The sequence below is a fragment of the Dipodomys merriami genome, unplaced genomic scaffold (assembly GCF_024711535.1).
Source record: "Dipodomys merriami isolate MVZ:Mamm:240054 unplaced genomic scaffold, mDipMer1.0.p SCAF_9, whole genome shotgun sequence".
Classification (NCBI taxonomy): Eukaryota; Metazoa; Chordata; class Mammalia; order Rodentia; family Heteromyidae; genus Dipodomys; species Dipodomys merriami.
In genome coordinates this window covers 5,623,513-5,645,850 of record NW_027206512.1, presented here as the reverse complement: position 1 = coordinate 5,645,850, position 22,338 = coordinate 5,623,513, and the positions used below count along the sequence as shown (strand labels likewise).

Genomic DNA, 22,338 nt, shown 5'->3' with positions numbered 1-22,338 from the left:
GGCCTGAGCTCTGTCCTTGAGCTTCTTTGGCTCAGGCTAGCACTCTACCACTTGAGCCACAGCACCACTTTCGGCTTTTTCTGAGTAGTTTATTGGTGATAAATCTCACAGACGTTCCTGCCTGGGCTGGCTTTGAACCACAATCCTCACATCTCAGGCTCCTAAGTAGCTAGGATTACAGGTGTGAGCCACTCGCACATGGGTACCATAATAATTTTAACAGCCCTCTGATGTCTGGAATAATTTACTACAAATCGTTTTACTTTATAACAATAAATAATAAACCAACCCAGAAGTATTCCTAAAACTTCCTTTTTCTCCAGACTCCTAGATTATTTCTAGACTTCCTGACCCCCTCCCCCATCTAGGGGCTTGAACTCTGGGCCTGGGCACTGTCCCAGAGCTCTTTTTAACACTCTACCACTTGAGCCACAGTGCCACCTCTGACTTTTTCTGTGATTTTCACGGACATTCTTGCCTGGGTTGACTTTGAACTGCCAACTGGGATCCTCAGTTCTCAGTGTCCTGAACAGCTAGGAGTTCAGGCTCAAGTCACCAGCTCCTGGCTTGTGTTGTTTGTTATTGTTTTTGTGATAGTCCTGGCTTTGAACTTAGGTCTTTGGTTGCTGTCCCAGAGCTTTTTTGCTCAAGTCTATCATTCTACGACTTGAGCCACAGCTCCCCTTCGGGCTTTTTGGTTGTTGATTGGAGGTAAGGGTCTCATGGATTTTCCTGCCCAGTCTGACTTCAAAACATGCTTCTCAGATCTCAGCCTCCTAAATAGTTAGGATTACAGGTATGAGCCACTGACACTTGACACTATTACCCTGTTTGAGTGTCCCACTTGTTTTCCCTATTGGTTTCTTGCTTGTTTTAGTGTTTAAGTCAAGATGCTTCTTCTTGAGTATTTTTGAGTCTAGTTGTTCTTCCTAAGACATTGTTGGTTAGCTGCCTTTGTCATCACCAAGTGACTACTTGTGCTGTGCTTTACAATTCAGGGGGATGCAGTAATCACCTGTTTAGGCAAAAAAGATATTTTTTTTTTATATGCTTTACCTTTGGAGTGCTTGTCCTCCTTGGAGGTTGAACTTCCCACATGAAATGACTCCTATGCCTTCTTTTTTTTTGGGGGGGGGTGTCCAATCTTGAGGCCTGAACTCTGGGCCTGGGCGCTGTCCCTCAGCTCTTCAGCTCAAGGCTAGCACTCTACCACTTGAGCCACAGCACCACTTCTGGCTTTTTTCTTTTTGCTTATGTGGTGTTGAGGAATCGAACCTAGGGCCTCACACATGTAAGGCAAGCGCTCTACCACTGAGCCACCTTCCCAGCCCCTCCTATGCCTTAAGTACTGTATTTTCTTCTAGATTCTATTTTTACTTCATTGTAAATACTGTTAATATTAATACTCTCAGTATTTAATATTAAAAGTCAAGTGGATAAAGTTGTAAATATTTTTAAATTTTTATCCAACAGCTTTTGTTTTTTTTGGGGGGGGGGGTCCGGTCTTGGGCCTGGGCGCTGTCCCTCAGCTCTTTAGCTCAAGGCTAGCGCTCTACCACTTGAGCAACAGTGCCACTTCCAGCTTTTTTCTTTTTGCTTATGTGGTGCTGAGGAATTGAACCCAGGGCCTCATGCATGCAAGGCAAGCACTCTACCACTGAGCTACCTTCCCAGCCCTATTCAACAGCTTTTTATTTTGCTTTATTTCCTGAAAAACACATCAAGAAAATAGATCTTGTTACATTTTTGCTCTAAGGTTTATCTTTCAAAAAGCATTTTGTATGGTGAGCAAGAAGGCTTGTTTTTGTCTAGTAGATCATTGAACTGACCATGATGATTTCTGAAATTCATCTGTGATCTCTTGTTTCTTGTCCTATCCACTTTAAGTTTTGGAGGTCAATTGTGGAAGAAATGTATGTGTTCCTTACTCTTCAATGTCTCATTAGAGAATTGATGGCTGTATGTCAATACCTCGAAATGCTACATGGGAGATGTACTCGCCCATGAATATGATTCATCTGGCTACTTGTTAGCAATTCTAACAATTGTAATTGCCTGACACATTCAATTAAATATTCTAATATATTATCTGTGGTTTTAAATATCTAGCATCGTAGTAACTAATAGTTTCAATATGTATGAACACTTGTAATAATTTAAATAGTTAAGATGTCCATTTGTCTTCTTACAGTCTTTAAGGAGAAGTTGAAATTAAATACGAGTTTGGGCTTTGTTTATTCATTTTTCAGTCAGAAGATTCAATATTGTCAACCTAAACGTATGTGGCTATATTGGTAGGCTGACTTAAGAGAATATTAAAAAAAAATTTTTTTTAGGGTCTGGGAAGGTGGCTCAGTGGTAGAGTGCTTGCCTGGCATGCATGAAGCCCTGGGTTTGATTGCTCAGCACCACATAAGGAGAAAAAGCCCAAAGTGGTGCTATAGCTCAAGTGGTAGAGGGCTAGTCTTGAGTTGAAGAGCTGAGGGAAAGAACCCAGGACCAGAGTTCAGGCCCCACAACCAACAAAAAAATAAATAATTTCTATGGCATTTTAAATATTTTCTGTGTAAATATAGTCTTCTATTTTTAATTATTCTTGGGAGCATTTTCTGTCTGAAGTATGTTTTGGTTATGACAGAAAGGTAGTTACAGTTCTACTGGTAGAGAAGTCCACTGATTAACGTTTCCATTTACAGTTACTGTCATTGTGTTCTAGAATGAACACTATTGGGCCCTTTTGAAAACATATATTTTGGTCTATTTCCTAGGATTGTTTAGAATGAAAACTATGTTTACTGATAGTCAATTTCCAGGCTGGGAGTTTGGACCAGTGGTGGAGCTTGGTAAGCACAAAGCCTTGGTTCTAAATCCCATCAAAAATAACTCAAGGGAAAAAAAAACCACACATCTAAAGACCCAGTATGCAAAGAAATTAAATAAAATTCCTGAAGAATCCGTAGAACCTTTGAAAGCAGTTTATTTTGAGTGTGCTTTTTTTTTTTTTTTTTTTAGCTTTGTAAGCTTGGAATAGGTCAGAGCAGTGTTGTGGCCACATCCTGCTGTATTTGGAGCAGACTTTCAGAACTGCAAGAAGGTTTCTAAGTCTCCCCAGTTAACAATTGTTTATGAGGGTATCAGCACAAGGAAGATAATAGTCCCAGCTGTCTTCACATTAGTTAGTTAATAGGTTGGCCAAACCTTTAATACATCAGATTGTTTAGACTAATTTGGAAGTAAACTAAACCTTTATGGAGTGTTTATGGTATACCAGTCTTTGAATGTATTCTTAGTTAAGCCACACCTTATAGTGTCTGAAGTGTCTCCTCTTAGGAGATAAGCTCATGGAGACTGAAAACGGGAAGTTATGTGTTCATGGTCACTTACATAGTAAATGTTAGAAATGGAGTGAGACTCAGACATAAAGCTTTTCCACTCCTAATCCCTGCAATTACTTATTTAAAAAAATTACATACATTACTTCTTGCTGGGTGCTAGTGGCTCATGCTTGTTATCTTAACTACTAGTGAGGCGAAGCTGAAGATCAAGGTTTGAAGCCAGTTTGGGAGACAAATCTGTGAGACTTACTCTAATTAACTGGAAACGGAGATGTGGCTCAAGTGGTAGAATACTAGAAAAAACAAAGGGACTGTGCCCAGGCCATGAGTTCCAGGTCCAGTACTGGCACACAAAACATACATTGCTTTTTCTACTATTTAACCTTGAAATTTGACTTAAGGGAGATAATGACTAACCACTTGAGATGCCGAAATGCCTTTAGAGAGAGAGGTAGAGTGGCGCACAGAGTGCAGGGGAAGACACAAGTTCTCTATAATGCAGTAATAGGTTTGGGTTGCTTCGTAGTATTTTATATCATGTCTAACTTTTCTCTTGTAGGACCATCAGCAGAGCACAGCTATTTTTATTAGTTTCTCTTTCACTTTTTAACCTTTCTAGTTTCATTCCAGCATAGAGTAGGTCACTGGTAGGTGGTGCCATTATACAACAAAGGCATGATTGAATTTATTATGTTTTTAAATGTAAACCATTAACATTAAATAAGGAAAGCCAAAAATTTAATTGTATAATATTACTCCTCCCACTGCCAAAAGAGAAAAATAAAAATTTCAGAATAAAGGACAGTTACCATGAAGTCTTATCTAAAGTTAGGTTCATTCCTGTTTGTGTGACCTTTTCACGCCCCGCCCCCTGCCCCCCCAACTGGAGATGGAACCAAACCTATAGCAAACCACTGTAGTGCTGAGCGCCATGGTCTCCCTTTTGCCTTCAGTTTGCTTCCAGCTGAATGTTGGTCAAAGCCATATGACAAAAGTTTTGGGAATCTTCTAGTGGAACCACTTAATACAGCTTATGAATTCTTTCTTCCTTTCCTTTCTTTCTTTTCTTTCTTTCTTTCTTTCTTTCTTTCTTTCTTTCTTTCTTTCTTTCTTTCTTTCTTTCTTTCTTTCTTTCTTTCTTTCTTTCTTTCTTTCTTTCTTTCTTTCTTTCTTTCTTTCTTTCTTCCTTCCTTTCTTTCTTCCTTCCTTCTCTCTCTCTCTCTCTCTCTCTCTCTCTCTCTCTCTCTCTCCCCCCCCTCTCTCTCTCTCGGTCCGGGTACTCTTTTGATCAAGGCTAGCACCCTACCACTTTGAGCCACAGTGCTACTTCCTGTTTCCTGGCGGTTAATTGGAGATAAGAGTCTCTCTGAATCCTGCCTCTGCTGTCTTGGAACATGATCCTTAGATCTCAGCTTCCTGAATAGCTAGGGTAATAAGCATGCTCCAGCCACTAGTGCCCAGCTGGCTTATGAATTCTTTTTTAGAACCCTGCTATTCAGCCTCTGTTTTAAGACTGTTAATTGCAATATGTGTTGGTATCTGACTTTTTGCATAGAGTGTGTTAAACTTGTACTTCATTGCCATGATACAAAGTAATAATTTAGTTATAGTACTTACTTTTATTAGGTAAGGCAGTTTTTAAACCCTTCCATAAACTGGATGTGTGGCTACTCAGGAGGTTGAGGCAGGAAAATCATATGAGCTTGAGTTTAAAGCCAGCCTGAGCAACATAGGAAGATCTCATCTTAAAAATAAAAAAAAGCAAAAAGAAAACTCTACATATGTTTAGCTTGATCTTCCTCCCCATAATTTAGCTCATGACTCTAGATCTCTTTTAAAGCAATACAAATGACTATTCATATTCCACTTCAATATAAAACTGATTCTGATATTTAATTTTTAAAAAAAATTTTTTTGGGGGGGGTCCGGTCATGAGGCCTGAAGTCTGGGCCTGGGCGCTGACCCTCAGCTTTTCAGCTCAAGGTTAGTGCTCTACTGCTTGAGCCAAAGCGCCATTTCCGGCCTTTTCTGTTTATGTGGTGCTGAGGAATCGAACCCAGGGCCTCATGCATGCAAGGCAAGCACTCTACCACTGAGCCACCTTCCCAGCCCTGATTCTGATATTTAAAAAGCTCCTACCCTCCAAGCCTGTTCTCCTCATTTCAGTTTCCTAAACAGTTTATTATCCAGACTTTCTACCATCAGAATTCAACATTTACTCACTGTTTGTCCTACAATGTCCACTGTGGCTTGTTGTAATTTACATATGATCTTGTAAAATACCACACTGAAAATGATACCATAACTTCTTTTTTTGTTGTGGACATCATATGTCTGATAATATAACCTCAGTTTATAGTAAGATTTAAGAGCTATACGTTGGCTCAGCAGGGCTGTGGCTAGCCCAGTTTTATAGATGGCTCCATCTCCCTCCCATTCCTCTACAAATTGTTCTTCAGACCTTGCCTCCCCTCTCTTGTGGTTGTACAACACACAGTGTTGTATATGTAGACCCTTATAACTAGTTTAAATTTACTAATTATAAAAAAAATAAAAAGCCAAAAGGTGAGCTTTGGCTTAAATTGTAGAGTTGATAGCCTTGTACAAAAAAAAAAAAAAAAAAAAATCAAGAAGAGTGTTCAGGCTCTGAATTCTAGCCCTAAAATCAGCAGCAAAAATAAAACAAAGCAAAACCAATCAGAAGTTGACTTTTGGCTAAAGTTGTAGAGCCAGCTAATCTTGAGCAAAAACAAAACAAAATTTAAAAAATGTAGAGAGTGGCCTGGTCCTGAGTTTAAGCCCTAGGACCAGCACCCCCCCCCAAAAAAAAAAAAGTCAGAGGTTGAGCTTTGGCTCAAATTGTAAAGACTGCTGGCTTTGAGCACCCCCCCCCTCCAAAAATAAACCAAAAAACAAAACCTCAGGGACATTAACTAGGCTCTGAGTTCAAGGTCTAGGATAAGGGAACACCCCTTCCCCCCCCCCCAAAAAAAGAAAAGCTAATAGTTGAGCTTTGGCTCAAGTTGTAGAGCCTGCTAGTTTTGAGCTTTAAAAAAAGAAAAAGAAAAACTGAGGGAACTGACGGCAAGTGGCTACACTCTTAAGAACAAGCCAGAGGATATGAAATTAAAAACAAACAAACAAACGAAAACAACAATGAATAAGTGAAAAGGAAGGCGAAAGAAGAGCCAGTTAAAGCCAGTTAAAGATTTTAAAATCATAGTCTACCCCTGTAATCCTTTGTGGTCAGGTTGCTGAAATCTGGTTCAAAGCCAGGCTGAATAGGAAAGTGTGTGAGACTTGCTTTAAACAGTACTGAAAAGAATTTTTTGTGTGTGTGTTAATTGTAGCCTACTCTTTTTACCTGTAGGGTTAAAGTCCCTGATTTTGTCAAAAAACTAATTCGACATTAAAAAAAAATTACAATTCATTGATATACAAGGGGGTTTCATGAGATGATTCCAAAGTGCATAGTACATGTTTTGAGCAAGTTTTCTTTTTTATTGTATTCTTTTAACTTCCCTCTATCTTCTCTCCCTTTTAAAAACAGTGTTTGGTGGGTTTCTTTGTATTATCATATATCTTGATCCTTCTTACCCTAGGTACCATCTCCATTTCTCTTCCTCCTTTCTGCTGATCCTCCACACACCAACAGTGCCTTTTTGCATTCAAATCACCTTATGATTGTTATTTGTATCATTGTAGACATAGATTCTGCATATGAGTGAAAGCATGCAATGTTTGTCACTAGTCAGTATAATTTCCAGTTCCACACATTTTCCTACAAATGGCATAATTTCAGTCTTTTTTATAGATAAGTAATACATATGCTGTGTTTTTTTTTATGTGTTCATCACTTGTTGGGCACCTAGGCTAGTTCCACAGCTTAGTGTGAATAGTGCTGCTGTAAACATGGGTGTGTTGGTACCTTGCTTGTTTGTTGATTTTTACACCCTTCCAGTCATTTGCTCAAGAGTGGTATAGCAGTGTCATAAGGTAGGTCTACTTTTAACTTTTTTGACAAATGTCCATATTGATTTTCATAGTTATTGTATTAGTTTACATTCCTACCTCTTGACTATTTAAGTATGCTTGCCCATTTATTAATTGGATTATTTGTTCTTTTGGTGTTCAGATTTTTAAAAACTTTTTATATTTTGGATATTGACTTTTTTTAATCCAATGAATAGTTGGTAAAGATTTTCTCCCTCTCTATGAGTAATCTCTTCATTCTGGTAATTGTTTCCTTTGAAAATTAGACATTTTAATGTCTAATTTAACCATTAGACATTAACCATTTAACCAGTTTCTCTATCTGGGTCTGTTTCTTCATCTTAAAGACTGTGTAATAATATTTCACGGTTTTGAAGAACGAGTGGATTTACTCTTATATTTGTTACTTGAAAATTACTGTGTATCAAGTACTAGGGAAAAAGTATAAAATCTCATCTAATATCAAACAAAATGTAGGATAGTCTCTTGCCTCAGTTAACTTATATTCCAGTTTATGAAGCAGTATTTCTTATTCTTGTTAAATAATAAGGATAATTAAGAGCTCATTCATTGTGCTTGTGCAGATGAATTAATGAAAGGAAATATAGTACATGGAAAATTAGTAAATTACGGTAATAATTCTTTACATTTGGAGTATTGCTTTGTCAGCTCGAGCACAGAGACCAATCTGGGGCCATTGCTTCTAGAAAGGCACTGAACTGCTTTGTGGCCAATGTCAAGGACTTTACCTTTGAAACCTTGAATATTACAGAATAAGATCTAGCCTGTTCTTAAAATAGGAAATGAAGTAAGCTTTGTTTAATATGCTATTAAAGTTTGCTTAATTTTTTTTTACAAGTGAATTTACAGAAGCCAGTATTGATGCTTTTCACTGACTTCCCAGGTTCTTTATTCTCCTTATTTTTCTGCATGATTCTATGTCATGACGTCTTTCAAAATTTTTTTTTCTTCTTACTGCCTTGTATGAATGTTATTATGGATAGGTTGCCATGTAAATTTTCCACTTATGAATCAGATGCAACATAAACAGGTTGCTGTGAGGAATTATTATTTATTAAGGAGAGAAATTCCATAAGATTTCTTTGAAGCCTATCTCTAATAGTATTTGCTGATTTTTATTTGGACTCTGTTAGATCTTTCTGGCACTGTTCATAGATTCCAGTATTTCTTAAGCCTGAATTTAGATTCAACCTCATTTATTAATTATGTCTAGATGTCAAAGTGTTTCTTTCCTATTTTATCTCAAAATTAAATTATTTTAAATAATAAATGTATCTTGATAGATTTTTTTTTGGGTGTGTAAGGAGGAAATAGATTGTAGAAAAGTGTAGGACTGAGTTATGATTATTTTGTCAGAAACCCCAATATCACAAAAAAAGAGAAAAATAGTTTATTGGATAATCAACTTTTCTTTTTGAAAGAAAGGTTTAACTGGGTTTGGGAAAAGGCTTTATGTAAAATTCCTTCATACTTTTTTTGTTTTGTTTTTAGCATTGGTTTTGTGCTTTAATGGTTTTGTATAAACAGCATTGCTGTTTTATATAAATATACCAAACCAATAAACTATTGGGAATTAAATTTACAAAATTTCTTATGTCCAGGTTACAGATGACAACTTCATGTCTTACCCATGAGTTTCTTCCATTTGTAATTTTTTCCAATGGTTAAGAGGAAAGAGAAGAAATCAGTACATAACTATTAAAGAAATAAAATGATACTAGAAAACTAGAGAGGTTTTATATTTTTCTCAATTACTAACATTATAGTCTTACATTTTCATATTTAAAAAATTACTGCATATATTAATTGCATAAAACATGAGTTGTTCCTCTTTTTCCTGTACTGGGATTTCAACACAGGGTTCTGTGCTGTCAGTAGTAAGCTTGCTCATTCAGCTGCTGCTCTACCACTTGAGGCCATTCCTCCAGCCTGACTGTTTCTGGTTATCTAGACACAGTTTAACAGACTGAAATTTCTGCCTGAGCTAGTATTGAACCACTGTCCTTCAGATCTCAGCCTCCTGAGTAGCTAGGATTACATGCATGGGCCATTACTGCCTGACTAAAAACATGGTATATCTTACAGCATTTTTATACATGAATGTAAAGTAATTTGATCATTTTCACCATTTCTTGATCTCCATTGTCCCTCCTTCCTAATGATAAGTAAATATGTTATTTTCATGTGTCTGTTGGATATAGGTATAGCTTAGTTCCGAGATGTAAAGAATACCAAAATATGTTGAATTTGTACCACACAACTTCTAACTCCAATTAATAATTACTGGGAGTAAGAGACCACAAGTCTTTTTAGTTTTACAGTATTAGTAAGTGAACACTTCAGAGGAAAATCTAGGAAAGAATACAGTAACATTAAATTTACAATGGAAAGCCTTTAAATTAAGTAGTTTCTTGAAATATGTAACCTCTATCTTTTGGAACATTGTTAATGAGAATTTACAAGTCTTTGAGTATTTTTGACTGAGAGCAAGATTGTTATACTTTTGTTGTTATTTGAGTTTGGATCTGTTTACTGTTACTTGCCAAATCTAAATGGTTCAAGAATAAGGTGATTATTCTTGCTTATATAAAAATCTGTGCCATAGGTATCTCATAAACCTTGATTTTATATATTTCTTAAATAGTGTTTGGCCTCTATAATCTGGTAGGATTATGTTTGATTGTAGAGGTGTTTAATATGGTTTCAGTATTCTAGCTCTGAGATTAGATATGTAGATTGTAGGCAAGGAGCCAGGCTATGAAGAGTTATAACAAATCTCAGCACAGGGAAGTGTCAGTGCCTGAGGATGTGTGATTTTTCTGACTACATCTTTTAAATTTCCCCATTAGCTTGCTTTCCTTCTGAGAAGGTCAGATACATGGGGCTTCTCTGTCTTAGAAGCTTGAGAATTCTTGGCATGTAGATGGATATCTTGAGATATAGGTTAGATAGAAAATGTGGAAGCTGATAGTCTAATCCTTGAGTTGCCATTTATTTTCCTTATTGTGATGAACTACATGTAACATTACAATTTATACTACTGTATTAAAGTTTTTTGTTTTTTTTTTTAAATGTTGTGGGGCTTGAACTCTGGGCCTGGGCGCTGTCCCTGAGCTCTTCAGTTCAAGGTGAGTGCTCTACCACTTGAGCCATAGTGCCATTTCTGGTTTTCTGGTGGTTAATTGGAGATAAGAGTCTCAGGGACTTTCCTGCCTGGTCTGACTTTGAACCGCGATCCTCAGATCTCAGCCTCCCGAGTAGCTAGGATTATAGGCCTGAGCCACTGGTGCCCAGACCAGCGTAAGTATTTTAAGGTTGTTGGCAATCCCCATCATTATGCAGTCATAGCCATCATTCATCTCCAGAACTGTTTCCTTATCTTCTCAAGTGAAATGTCCTAGAGCCCAGTAATCAGTCTCTCCTCCCAGCCCAAGGCAACCACACATTCTATCAGTCCCTAAGAATTTGAATAATTTATAGCCTTTGTTCTTTTGTGATTGACCATTTCAGTTAGCCTCATATCACCCACTTTTATCTACCTTATAGAATATAACATTATAGTATATGTTTTTGTAAGGCTGAAACATCCCATTTTATGTATATACCACACCTTTACCCTGTTTGTATGTTTATTCCTCTTTTTTGATTGGGTTAATTCTTATTGTTGGGGCCATTTACTTTTAAATGATTCATTATGCCTACTATCGAAAATATTTGAAATTTTGACCATAACCAGTATAGAAGATCCTATAAAGTCTTGCCAATGTCCAATTCTCAGTTGGTAGAAATTTTATTCATGCAACAAAATATGAGTGCTGACAGTGAGTACCATGCTTGGTGTTCCAAGTACAGTTGTGCACTCACACAGAAATGGTATCAGCCATCATGGATGTTGGAGTATGTGGGGGAAACAGACTGTAGATGGACACGATTATGATAACCTTGAGGGCATCTCACCAGTACATTTTGAGAGCAGGGAGCAGACAGGAAAGGGAGGCAGAAGGATAATTTTAGGCAAAGGAAGTAACATGTTTAGGGGTTCTTTGATTACCAAGGAAGGAAAAGCAGCTCCAGAGCCCTTGAGTGTAAAGAGAGAATGTGAACTTGATGTGAACTTGGTATGAGCCTAGAAAGTATATAAATCTTGCAGATCATGACAGGCATTCTGGTCTTTATACTGCACACAATGGGAAGCCTTTGAGGTGTTTTAACTTGTAAAAGGGGCACTGTAGATGAAGGTAGAATGACCAGACTAACATAAAGAAATAGTATGATAAATGGGTTCAGCAGTTAGAATAGAATCAGACATTTGGTTAAGGGGATTTTTGTCATTCTCAAGACAAAAAAGTAATGATTTGAGTAGGACAATAGCAGCAGAAATGGTGACATCTAACAAGGAGGAAAAATTAGAGAATTTAGCAACAGTTGTTTTTGATAGAGGGGATATAGAGACTTAGAGAAGTGTAAATTGTATTCTGTGATCACAGTGGCCTTTCATTTGTATAACTTGGGGAATGAGCGGAAGAAACAGCAAAAGCCAAATCAGGTAAGTCTTGAGAGATTTGGCTGTGAAGTAAGGCAAGGAAGTGAGACTGTAGTCATGGGGAAACATAGGTTAACTATTTTTTTTTTTTTTTAAGTAGTGATGGTTCTAGAGATTGAACTCAGGGCCTCATACTTGCTAGGCATGTGATCCACTATTCAAGCCACACCTCTATCCAATTTGCATTATTTTCAACATAGGGTCTTTCTTTATTCCCGGTCCAGCCCTGGGCTTCCATTCTCCTACTTAGGCTTTCCCAGAGTGCTGGGAGCGACAGGCATGCCATTGTATCCAGCTGTTGAGATGGAGTCCCATTGAACTTCTTTTGCCTAGCTGGCCTCAAACCTTGATCCCAGGTAGCTAGGATTAAAGGCTTGAACCACTGAGCCTGGCTTCCGGTTATGTTTTTGAGATGTGGAGAGACATAGGCGTTTAAAAATGAAAGGACCTCTGGTTGTGGAAAAGATAGTAAGTACATGTGGAGCAGAGAAATAATGGATAATAGAAGCTAAAAAAGTAGTAAGTACATGTGGAGCAGAGAAATAATGGATAATAGAAGCTAAAAAAGGGTGGAGATAGGTAGGGAGAAGGATCTTGACAGTACTACTAGAGAGAATAGTTGGTTTTAGATTAGAAAAGGGAGGAAAGGATGGATACAGTCTTAAGATAGAAAAGAAGCACAAGTTATCAAGCACTGATAGTTCCAGAATCCATTGCTAAAGATTCTAGATTTTTTTTTTCAGGTCTACTTTCTGTTCTATAAACCATTCATAGATAGATCTGATTTTGAGACCCATGTTTCAGAAAATACTTGTCTTTCTTCCTTGTTAACCTTAATGCAGTCTTTCAAACAAACCTATAAAACTAAGTGAAATTAAGAGTTTACAGTACAGTAGAAGTGCATATCCTTCCTTAATTTCAACTCTCTACCTCCAAAAGTTTAATTTGATTCAGAAAAATGGGTGGGGGAAAGACTCAAGTAGGCTTATTGTAATGTTGGCAGGACAAAACAGTTTTTGCGCGTGTGCATATGTGTGTGTGTGTGTGTGTGTGCATAGGTGTTTGTGAAAATCAGACTAGATTTGCACAACACCTGCTAAGTGTGTATTTTACACATTTTGGTAGATATTTATTTATGATAATACATGATAATTGAAATGAGGTAGGCACCCTATTGATTCCTTCGTTCCCACCTTGGTGAAAAATCATATTTTAGTTGAAAGCTGTTCAAGTAAGTCCTTGCTGTATTTTCCCACCCTGTCTTCAGTGATAGTATTTGGAGTCAGCAATCAATGGATTCCTCCCCTCTGAGACTTGCTTAACCTACAGCCGCTGATATAATACAGGCAAGAGCTCATTATTTTATCTAAATTGTCCATCGCTACCTTAATGAGTGAAATAGTTAAGTAGAGGAGGGGCGAGCCTTAAGGAATGTGTGTACCATTTGAGCTGAATATTTCCATGTATATAGGGAGAGGGAGGGTGAGCGAGAAATCCACTTACATCACTAGAACCGCATCGAGTGTGAGCCTTGCAGGTTAAGAGACAGACTACAGTGTCTTGCTTTCTGCAGGAAGCAGCAATGCCGTTTGTTTCCTAAGAGGAATTTTTTATTTAGAAAAGGAAGCTTTCTCTCTACCCAGGAAATGGCTTTCCTTGTGCGTTGCTATGCCAACTGCCTGCAGCCATGGTCCTCCAAAGTAAGCACAATAATGTAATTATATTGGTGTATTGCATTCAGACTCATGGTTCTGAAGACTTGTGTGTGCATGTGCTGTGTTTCTGTTAGTGCTTCTGTTGCTAGCAGGCATGCTTGTGTTGAGTGTGAGGGACAGACATCATTAAATTAAATGTCCATCAGTGTCATGCTGCTAAGATTAATTGTGCAAACTTGGTTAGTGGATTGGGGCAGAGATCACTGGTCACCACCGTCAGCATCATTAGCAGCTAGGGAGGAGATCCCCGATTCACATGCTTTGCCCTGTTTTTTTTTTTTTTTCTTTTTTCCTTTCTCTATCTTTTTTTTTTTCTTTTCTTGGTTGGAGGGGTCTCTGTGTGTGTGTGTGTGTGTGTGTGTGTGTGTGTGTGTGTGTGTGTGTGTGTGTGTGTGTGTGTGTGTGTGTGTGTGTGTGTGTGTGTGTGTGTGTGTGTGTGTGTGTGTGTGTGTGTGTGTGTGTGTGTGTGTTGCAAATGAAACAAGAGTGTTATCAATGCTTGGCTGAATGCTACAGACCGGCTCTTATACCACCCTGGCTAATATAATTCTGTATTAAGCCTTTTTGAGGGAGCCTGTGTGCAGTCAGCCATTTTAGGTGTTTTTTTTTTTCCTCCTTTTCTTTTGCCTCTTGTTCTTTAGCCTCAGAAATGGTCTTGTTCTGAAGACCATGTGAGGCTTTCCCAGTCTTGTCATAACCTCAGAGGGTTAGAGTTTCAGTGTTATAAAAATGGAGATGAGCTGTTTGTTCGTATTCCTTTTCTGGTCTACAAGTGTGAAGGGTTTTTAAGCTTACCAGTAGTGACACTTCCAGTCTGCAGCCTGCTTTTCCTTCCTTTCTTTTTTTTTTTTCTCCTCTTTTTTTCTTTTTAATTTAATGCTGTAGAGGGGGACTTGCTGTCGTGAGAGATTGGTACATGATGTGTAAATTCAGTTCAGCATATGTTTCTTCATTATGAAACCCCTGGCAGTCCCTGCTCACCATGGAGTTGTGGGCCAGCAGGAGAAGCTCTCTGTAAGTATCACATCACATCGCAGCCGCTGCCCTTGCCGGGTAGCATGCCAGAGAGCCTCTTTACAATGGGGGTTGTAGCTCTCTCTCTTTAGAGAAAGCAGTGGTTTAGAGGGCGTAATAGTCTGCTTGGAGGAGGGGGTGGGGTGGGTGGGGAGTTGGCTTGCTCTCTCAATTTGTAATTTTAAAAAATCTTGAATAACAATAATTTATTTAAATAAAAACCACTAATGGAGAGATTGGACAGCTAATTTTTATTATTAGAAACTAACACTTGAACAATTCAGCTCTAACTTAATACCTGAATAGTTTTTGCAGCATTTTTGTAGTTGAATTTAGTTTAGTGAAAGAGTATGACACAGGTTATTACCAATAGGAATTTGTGGTAAAGGATTGATATGTCGGTTGGAGGGAGGGGGGAAAGGAGTACTTTAGTTATTGATTTGGTAATAAAATGATCAGGGGACTCATCTAACATCTTAACATGGTAATCGGTGATGACAGCACACTATGTTTTTTAATGCCACACAAAAGAATGACTGCTTCTTTATAATTGATCCCATGAGTCAGCTGTGTGATTAGCTTGCTGAGATCCCACAGGCAGATACTGCTGTTTGGAAGAAACACTTTCCTCTTCCTAGCACCAGATCAGAGCCGCCTGCTCCAGGAATTTGAGCTCACACATGCTACTTTATATCACCAAACTATAAGCTCTTCACCATCATTTTATTTCATGACATTGACATGTACATTGACAGGCATGAAAATGACTAAATCTAAGCTGCTTATATAGAATTCTCTGTACTTTAGAAGTGTCAGCTCATGTATCCTAGATCCAGTAGGTTTTTACATTTGGGTTCTTTTATGCATTGGGGTCTTTTATGCATTCTTTAAAAAAACAAAATGATAAACTTCAGGTATGAGTATAAATTGTTCAGGCTTTGAAAATTTGTAACTAGGCAGCTATGAATTTAAAATATTTAGATGCTTATATTTATGAGTGCAATTTAATTTTGTTCATTATGTGAACATTTTTAACCAAGTAAAAGCTTTTATTAAGTGAAGTGTTGCTTAGGCAGCACCTAACTGGGGAGTAGTCCTTGGGGTATTCTCCTGTGGGAACTGCGTTTGTGGCAGGTTGGGGTGTGGTTTTAGTCTTAACAAGCTCCTCATCTAGTTAAATCTCTTAGGATCTGGCTCACAGATTGAGCAGCCTTCTGCTTTAAGGATAGCTACAGAGGAATTCTATTCTAGGTTAGTTTCAGTAGCCTGTCTTTGGAACTAGCACCTCCGGGTCATGAAAATGAGCATTTGGGATCATACCATCAAATAGTGCATACACTCAAATGACTGTTGGCTTATTCTTTATAAAGATTTTTTTCCCTGTTAACTGTTTTATTTCTAGCTAAAACCTAATACAATGACAAAACTAGCCCTGCCATAAAATACTTTGGTTCACACACGTTGTAGAAAATATGTGAATGATATTTCCCATGATGTTTTTTGCAAAGTTGAAATTTTCAAATTTGTGACCCAAAGAACCACGTGCATTGATGCTGGCCACTTGTGAAGACAGGATCCTGCTTGCCTGTTGTTTGTCTGTCCATTGCTGATTTTGACTTTGTTCTTTAATAATTTGACCTTTCATTCATTGTTGGTGGGAATGTAAACTTGTTCAACCACTTTGGAAAGCAGTATGGAGGTTCCTCAAAAGACTTCACATAGAACTCCCCTATGACCCAGCAATCCCACTTTTGGGCATTTACCCAAATGTTTACAAACAAGACCACACTAAAGCTACCAGCACAACTATGTTTATTGCAGCATTATTTACCATAGCTAAGATATGGAACCAACCCAGATGCCCCTCAGTAGATGAATGGATCAAGAAAATGTGGTATATATACACAATGGAATTCTATGCCTCCATCAGAAAGAATGACATTGCCCCATTTGTTAGGAAATGGAAAAACTTGGAAAAAATTATATTAAGTGAAGTAAGCCAGGCCCAAAGAAACATAGGTCCCATGGTTTCCCTTATTTGTAATATCTAGTATATGTATGAGTCAAGCGGAAAAGGTCAGATAATGTGATGTCAGGAAAATGAACCCTTAGATGTGTATTTTAATGTTTTTTTCTTTCATGCATGTGTTTCTAACGCATTTATAAGATTATCTCTTTGTTGCTTTGTATATCCCTCCCCCACAGTATAGCCCCTGCTTTCACTATATTTGATGTCAGTATAACTTGTGGAGGAGATGGGGAAAAACCAGTTGTTTAAGGATACAGTGGACCTGTTGCAACAATGAGAAGTACAAGTTGTCATGTCCAAAACGAGCTTTACAACGTTGGTGTGGGGGGGGGGAAGGCGGGGGAAAGAGAAGGATTGGGATTGGGAGGGAGGGGGGAGGCTGGGAAGGGAGGTGAAGGGTAAACAAAGGAGGAGGCTGCAATGCTTGGTAAGAAATGTACGCATTATCCTGCCCATGTAATTGTAACTCCTCTGTACAGTATGTTCACAAATAAAATAAAATAAAATTTAAAAAAAATTTGACCTTTCAATTGTTAATGATATGCAAAAAAAATTAACCAGACTGTCATGTAACAGGTGACTTAGTTAACAGTGCGTAGTTCTTGAGTTAGTGAGAATCTCTTGTTCTACCTGTGAGATTTTAGCAAAGAAAGTCATAGCTAATTTCAAATGAATTAGATTTACCAAATTTACAAATGATTCTGTTTTGCTTCTTCAAAATATTTGCTTTATTAAAAATAAAACCAATAAATTTGGAAGGCTCTTTTTTCTGCAATGACATAGTCATAGACTGAGTTATAGTATTTTATTGGGATCCTTCTGCTCTTTTTTTTTTTTTTAATTTTATTTTATTTTATTTGAGAACATACTGTACAGAGGGGCTACAATTACATGGGCAGGATAATGCATACATTTCTTACCAAGCATTGCAGCCTCCTCCTTTGTTTACCCTTCACCTCCCTTCCCAGCCTCCCCCCTCCCCCCTCCCCCCTCCCCCCATCCAATTATACCCCCCTCCCCCCCCACACCGACATTGTAAAGTTGGTTTTGACATGACATTTTGTACTTCTCATTGTTGCAACAGGTCCACCTGAATCCTTAAACGACTTGTTTGTCCCCATCTCCTCCACATGTTATACTGACATCAAATATAGTGAAAGCGGGGTCCTTCTGCTCTTATAGGCGTTTTATGTCACTTCTATTTCATGTAGTGCCCATCTCAGTGTCTGGCACATAGCAAGAATGTAGTAAACATTGTTACCTTGCTTAACTGAATTTTTTGAGCCAGAAGTGGAGGACTGGCCCAAATAGAGCACTAGCTTTGAGAGAAAAAAGCTACACAGAGCGTAAATTAATTAAATTTTACTTAATCTTTAAACTACTGGATTTTATACATTTTATTGTTATCCCTTTGATCTTTTTCTTTTTAGAGATTTGAGACTGGGTCTCTCTATGTATCCTGGACTGTTTAGACCTCATGACCCTCCTGCCTCAGCCTACTGAGTACTGGGATTATCGTCATACACCACTATACTATTATCCTGAAGTGACCACCGGAAATAAACCCATACTGGGCTATATTTTTGTAGGAAAGTGGTACATTGCAGTAATAGGTCTTTAGAGGAATCGTGTGATTTTTGGAAATATAAAAATCTTGTAAGTTTTGAAAATAAGTGATTATTAACATGTTAGAGATGTACTATAAATCTGCATTTTCCAAAAGACTACTTGGGCAGACTGTTCATCACTATTAAATGAAAAAGTTTTATAGTGTCCACGTGTTGTTAGAAATGTCAAGGTCCTTTTTTTTTTTTATTGAAGCACAGCTATAATCCCAGCACACAAAAGAATGAGGTAGAAGGATTAAAAAGGTCTAGGCCAACCTGGGCTACATAGGAAGACTCTTTTTTAAAAATTCTTTTTTAAATTTATTTTTTATTGTAAACATACTGTAGAGAGGGGTTACAGTTACATGAGTAAGGTAATGAGTACATTTCCTGTTGAGCATTGATATCCCTCCTTTGTTTTTCCCCTACTATCTGTTTCTTCCCCACCTCCCAACTCCTCCCTCACCCCACCCCCAAGTTGTAAAGTTCATTTTCAACATAGTGTCTTGTACATCTCATTGTTAAAATGAGTCAATCAGTATCCTTTCAGCATTTTGTTATTTCCCTTCCCCTCCCCAAATTAGAAAAATGTATATACAAGATGCAGGGCACCAGAATCAAATACAGTGAAAACAGAGGTTGTACTATGGGGGAATAACATGCAAAAGAAACAAACAAACAAAAAACTCACATAGTACATTAAAAACAACAGCAACAGAGAAAAAAACCTCTTGTGTCCCTATCTTGGGGTTCATTTCACTTAGCATCATCTTATATGGTCATATGTACATAGCTTTTGACCTTTTCTGCTTGTCTGGTAAGATTATCCTAGATGTATAATAGTTATTGCACATAAGGGAAACCATGGGACCTATGTTTCTTTGGGTCTGGCTTACTTCACTTAATATAATTTTTTTCCCAGTCTTTCCATTTCCTAACAGATGGGGTGGTGTCATTCTTTCTGATGGAGACATAGAATTCCACTGTGTATATATATCACATTTTCTTGATCCATTCATCAACAGAGGGGCATCTGGGTTCGTTCCATATCTTAGCTATGGTGAATAATGCTGCGATAAACATAGTGGGATTGCTGGGTCTTAGAGGAGCTAGCTCTATGTGTAGTCTTTTGAGGAACCTCCATACTGCTTTCCAGAGTGGTTGAACAAGTGTACACTCCCACCAACAATGCAGTAGGGTTCTCTTTGGCCACATCCCCTCCAGCAACTGTTTTTATTAAATTTCTTGACTATAGCCATTCTAACTGGGGTGAGGTGGAATCTCAATGTTGAAAAAAAATTCTTATTTCCTCAAATCACTGAGATTTTGTTTTGAAAGTTCTATAATGTTATATAACTTTGAAATGTCATAAAATTTAAAAATAATTTTATTAAAATAATATAATTTTATTAAATTAAAAATAATTTTAAAAATAAAATAAAGTAAGCAAATTTGAGTTTTATCATACTGGTAATCTGTTTTTTAGTTTAAAGTTTTTAAGAAAATTCCTAATTTATACACTGTGCTATACTTATGTGAAATCATAATTTAAGTCATGGAGTATATGTAAGTGGAGGAAATAAGTGCAGTAGTTACTATTTATTGTATGGTAGGTACTATGTGTTTTATCTCACCTAACTTTTACAACAAAGTTTTCATGTATAATCATATTTCTTTATAGCGATTATTGGAGCTTGGTGTTGCGATTTCATGTTTCTTGCTTTAACACAGATCTATTGCTATCTCCCTTATGTGGCTGGATTTACTCTGAATTAGGTATATAGAATATATAATTATAATGATTGGCATTAGTTGGTAGACTATACAACTTGAAAGAAGTCTTTACTTTTTCCTGTTATTCTTTTTTTCTTGATAGGTTCACATAAAAGAAATAGTAAACACACATGCTCACTCACATGGAGGATTTTAGCATACCTGATGTATTCAGGATTATTTGAAGATTCAGCAAAAGAATGCAACCCTTTCTTCACCTTTCCCATCTATAGTCTGTTAACTAGAGGGCACTTAAGGAAATTCAGTTTTTAAAAATTGCTTTGATCTTACAGTGACAAATTTGCCCTTGTAAGTAAGCACTGGATAATGTTCCTTTAGTACAACTTAACTATTACATTTTCCTTAACAAAGAAAAACAGCACTAACACTAATTATAGATGCCAAATTGTGCTCTTCTTGTAGATAAAGACCTCTTTCCTTTTTATCTGACTTGTGTTTTGTCTATTATGACATGGATTTCTTGAGATTAAATGAACTTTATCTCTTTTTGGGGGGAAGGGGGATGATCTGCTTAATGTGGTGCTGAGGAATCGAACCCAGGGCCTCAAGCATGAAAGGCAAGTGCTCTACCACTGAGCCACCTTCCCAGCCCCAACTTTATCTCTTGAGAAGATTTTTCCCCCGGCCTTGCTCACAGAGAAGCCTGAAAGGAAGCAATATCCATTGTTTTATTCAAGGACAAGGTCATCTTGCCTTGGATTTGGGCCAAGAAACCCTGGCAACAAATAAGAGATCGTTTTAGTTCTGTTAGAAGTAGGGAAATATATTTAGAAACTTCCTTTAGAAGCTTATACATGTGTAAGACTGAAAAGGCTCTACCTCAGTGTAACACACACTACAGTAAGATCTTTGCTTTTGTCAGAAAGATGCTGGCTTTGCATTTTAAATATTGAAAAGTAGCCTTACCTGAAAATAATCAGTTGGTTAGTGAAAAAGAAAATGCTCAAAATGGGACATTCGAAACTCTTTTTTCTGAATTAACCATTAGTATAATAACTTGCCACTAAGTTTATTCCCTTAGTTTTAGAAATGACCATAGTCAATTTATTCATGTAATCTGTTAAGATTACATGATTGATTTATCAGTTAATTTTTTAAAAAAACATCTTACTAGGGGCTGGGAAGGTGGCTCAGTGGTAGAGTGCTTGCCTTGCATGCTCGAGGCCCTGGGTTCAATTCCTAAGCACCACATAAGCAAAAAGAAAAAAGCTGGAAGTGGCGCTGTGGCTCAAGTGGTAGAGCGCTAGCCTTGAGCTGAAGAGCTGAGGGACAGCGCCCAGGCCCAGAGTTCAGGCCCCACAACCGGACCCCAAAAAAATAAAAATAAAAAAAATAAAAACATCTTACTACTATCATTGTCTGTGGTAATCTTTGTGAACCTTTCCTATAGTTCTTCTCATTTACATCAATTAACCCTTTATTATCTGGATTTTATTTTTATTTATTTTTATTACTTTTTTGAAAAGATTTTTAAAACAAGATGGCTGTCTAAATGTATGTAGGTAGATATAAATATATCTGTGTCAGTATATATATATGTAAAAATGTACATATAAATGTCTCCTCAGAGTATGCATCAATTTTTCTTTTCTGAGATCTTTGCTCTCTGACTTCCTTCCCTTTCTTCACCTTTTAGAAATGGTATTTGTTTAGTAGCTATATAGTCTGCTTGCAGTTATTTCCATTTTGTGTGTATGTGTGTCTGTGCCTGTTTGTCTGTGTCTGTGCGCATGTGTATACATGTATATGTGTATGTCCTTGGGCTTGAACTCAGAGCCTGGGGACTATCACTGAGCTTTGTTGCTTAGGACTAGCACTCTACCATGTGAGCCACAGCTCTACTTCTGGCTTTTTGGGGTGGTTAATTAGAGATAAAAATCTCATAGATTTTCCCTGCCCTGGCTGACCTCAAAATACTGTTCTCAGGTCTCAGCCTGCTGAGTAGCTAGGATTATATAACCATGAGCTCCAGGCTGTTTTTTTCTCTTTACAGCATTAAAATGCCAGTGCTTGTAATATTGTCTTAGGTGTTGTATAGAATGAGTTGAACAGAATAGTGCCTAATTTTTGAAATATTAATTGTGACGCTCAAGTAAAAATTTATGAGAATATAAATCTATACTTGCTTCTTGAAAGCACAAATAGCATGTAGCAGAGCACACTTACATGACACAGAATGCCTCTGAGCACTGAGGAGGCTCTGGACCGTCCTGGTGACATCAGAACATGCATGCTACACAGCAGTAATCAGTTGTCACCCTCTGCCATTTCTTCCTATTCAGTGAGC

At 37.5% G+C, this 22,338-nt stretch overlaps 1 protein-coding gene across 17 annotated transcripts in view; it reads left to right on the top strand.

Annotated features, from left to right (window-relative positions):
* Positions 1–22,338, top strand: part of Rapgef2 (Rap guanine nucleotide exchange factor 2) — a 265,529-nt gene that overhangs the window by 160,667 nt on the left and 82,524 nt on the right. The window contains exon 1 of one of the 17 annotated variants that reach the window (XM_070012636.1): positions 13,326–13,592. The exons of 14 other annotated variants lie outside the window; for them this stretch is intronic. In XM_070012636.1, the coding sequence (XP_069868737.1) occupies positions 13,539–13,592 (54 nt within the window). In that variant the 5' untranslated portion in view covers positions 13,326–13,538. Of the gene's footprint in view, positions 1–13,325; positions 13,593–14,192; positions 14,622–22,338 lie in introns of those variants that run through there. 2 more of the 17 variants (XM_070012637.1, XM_070012635.1) reach the window with 2 other exon arrangements.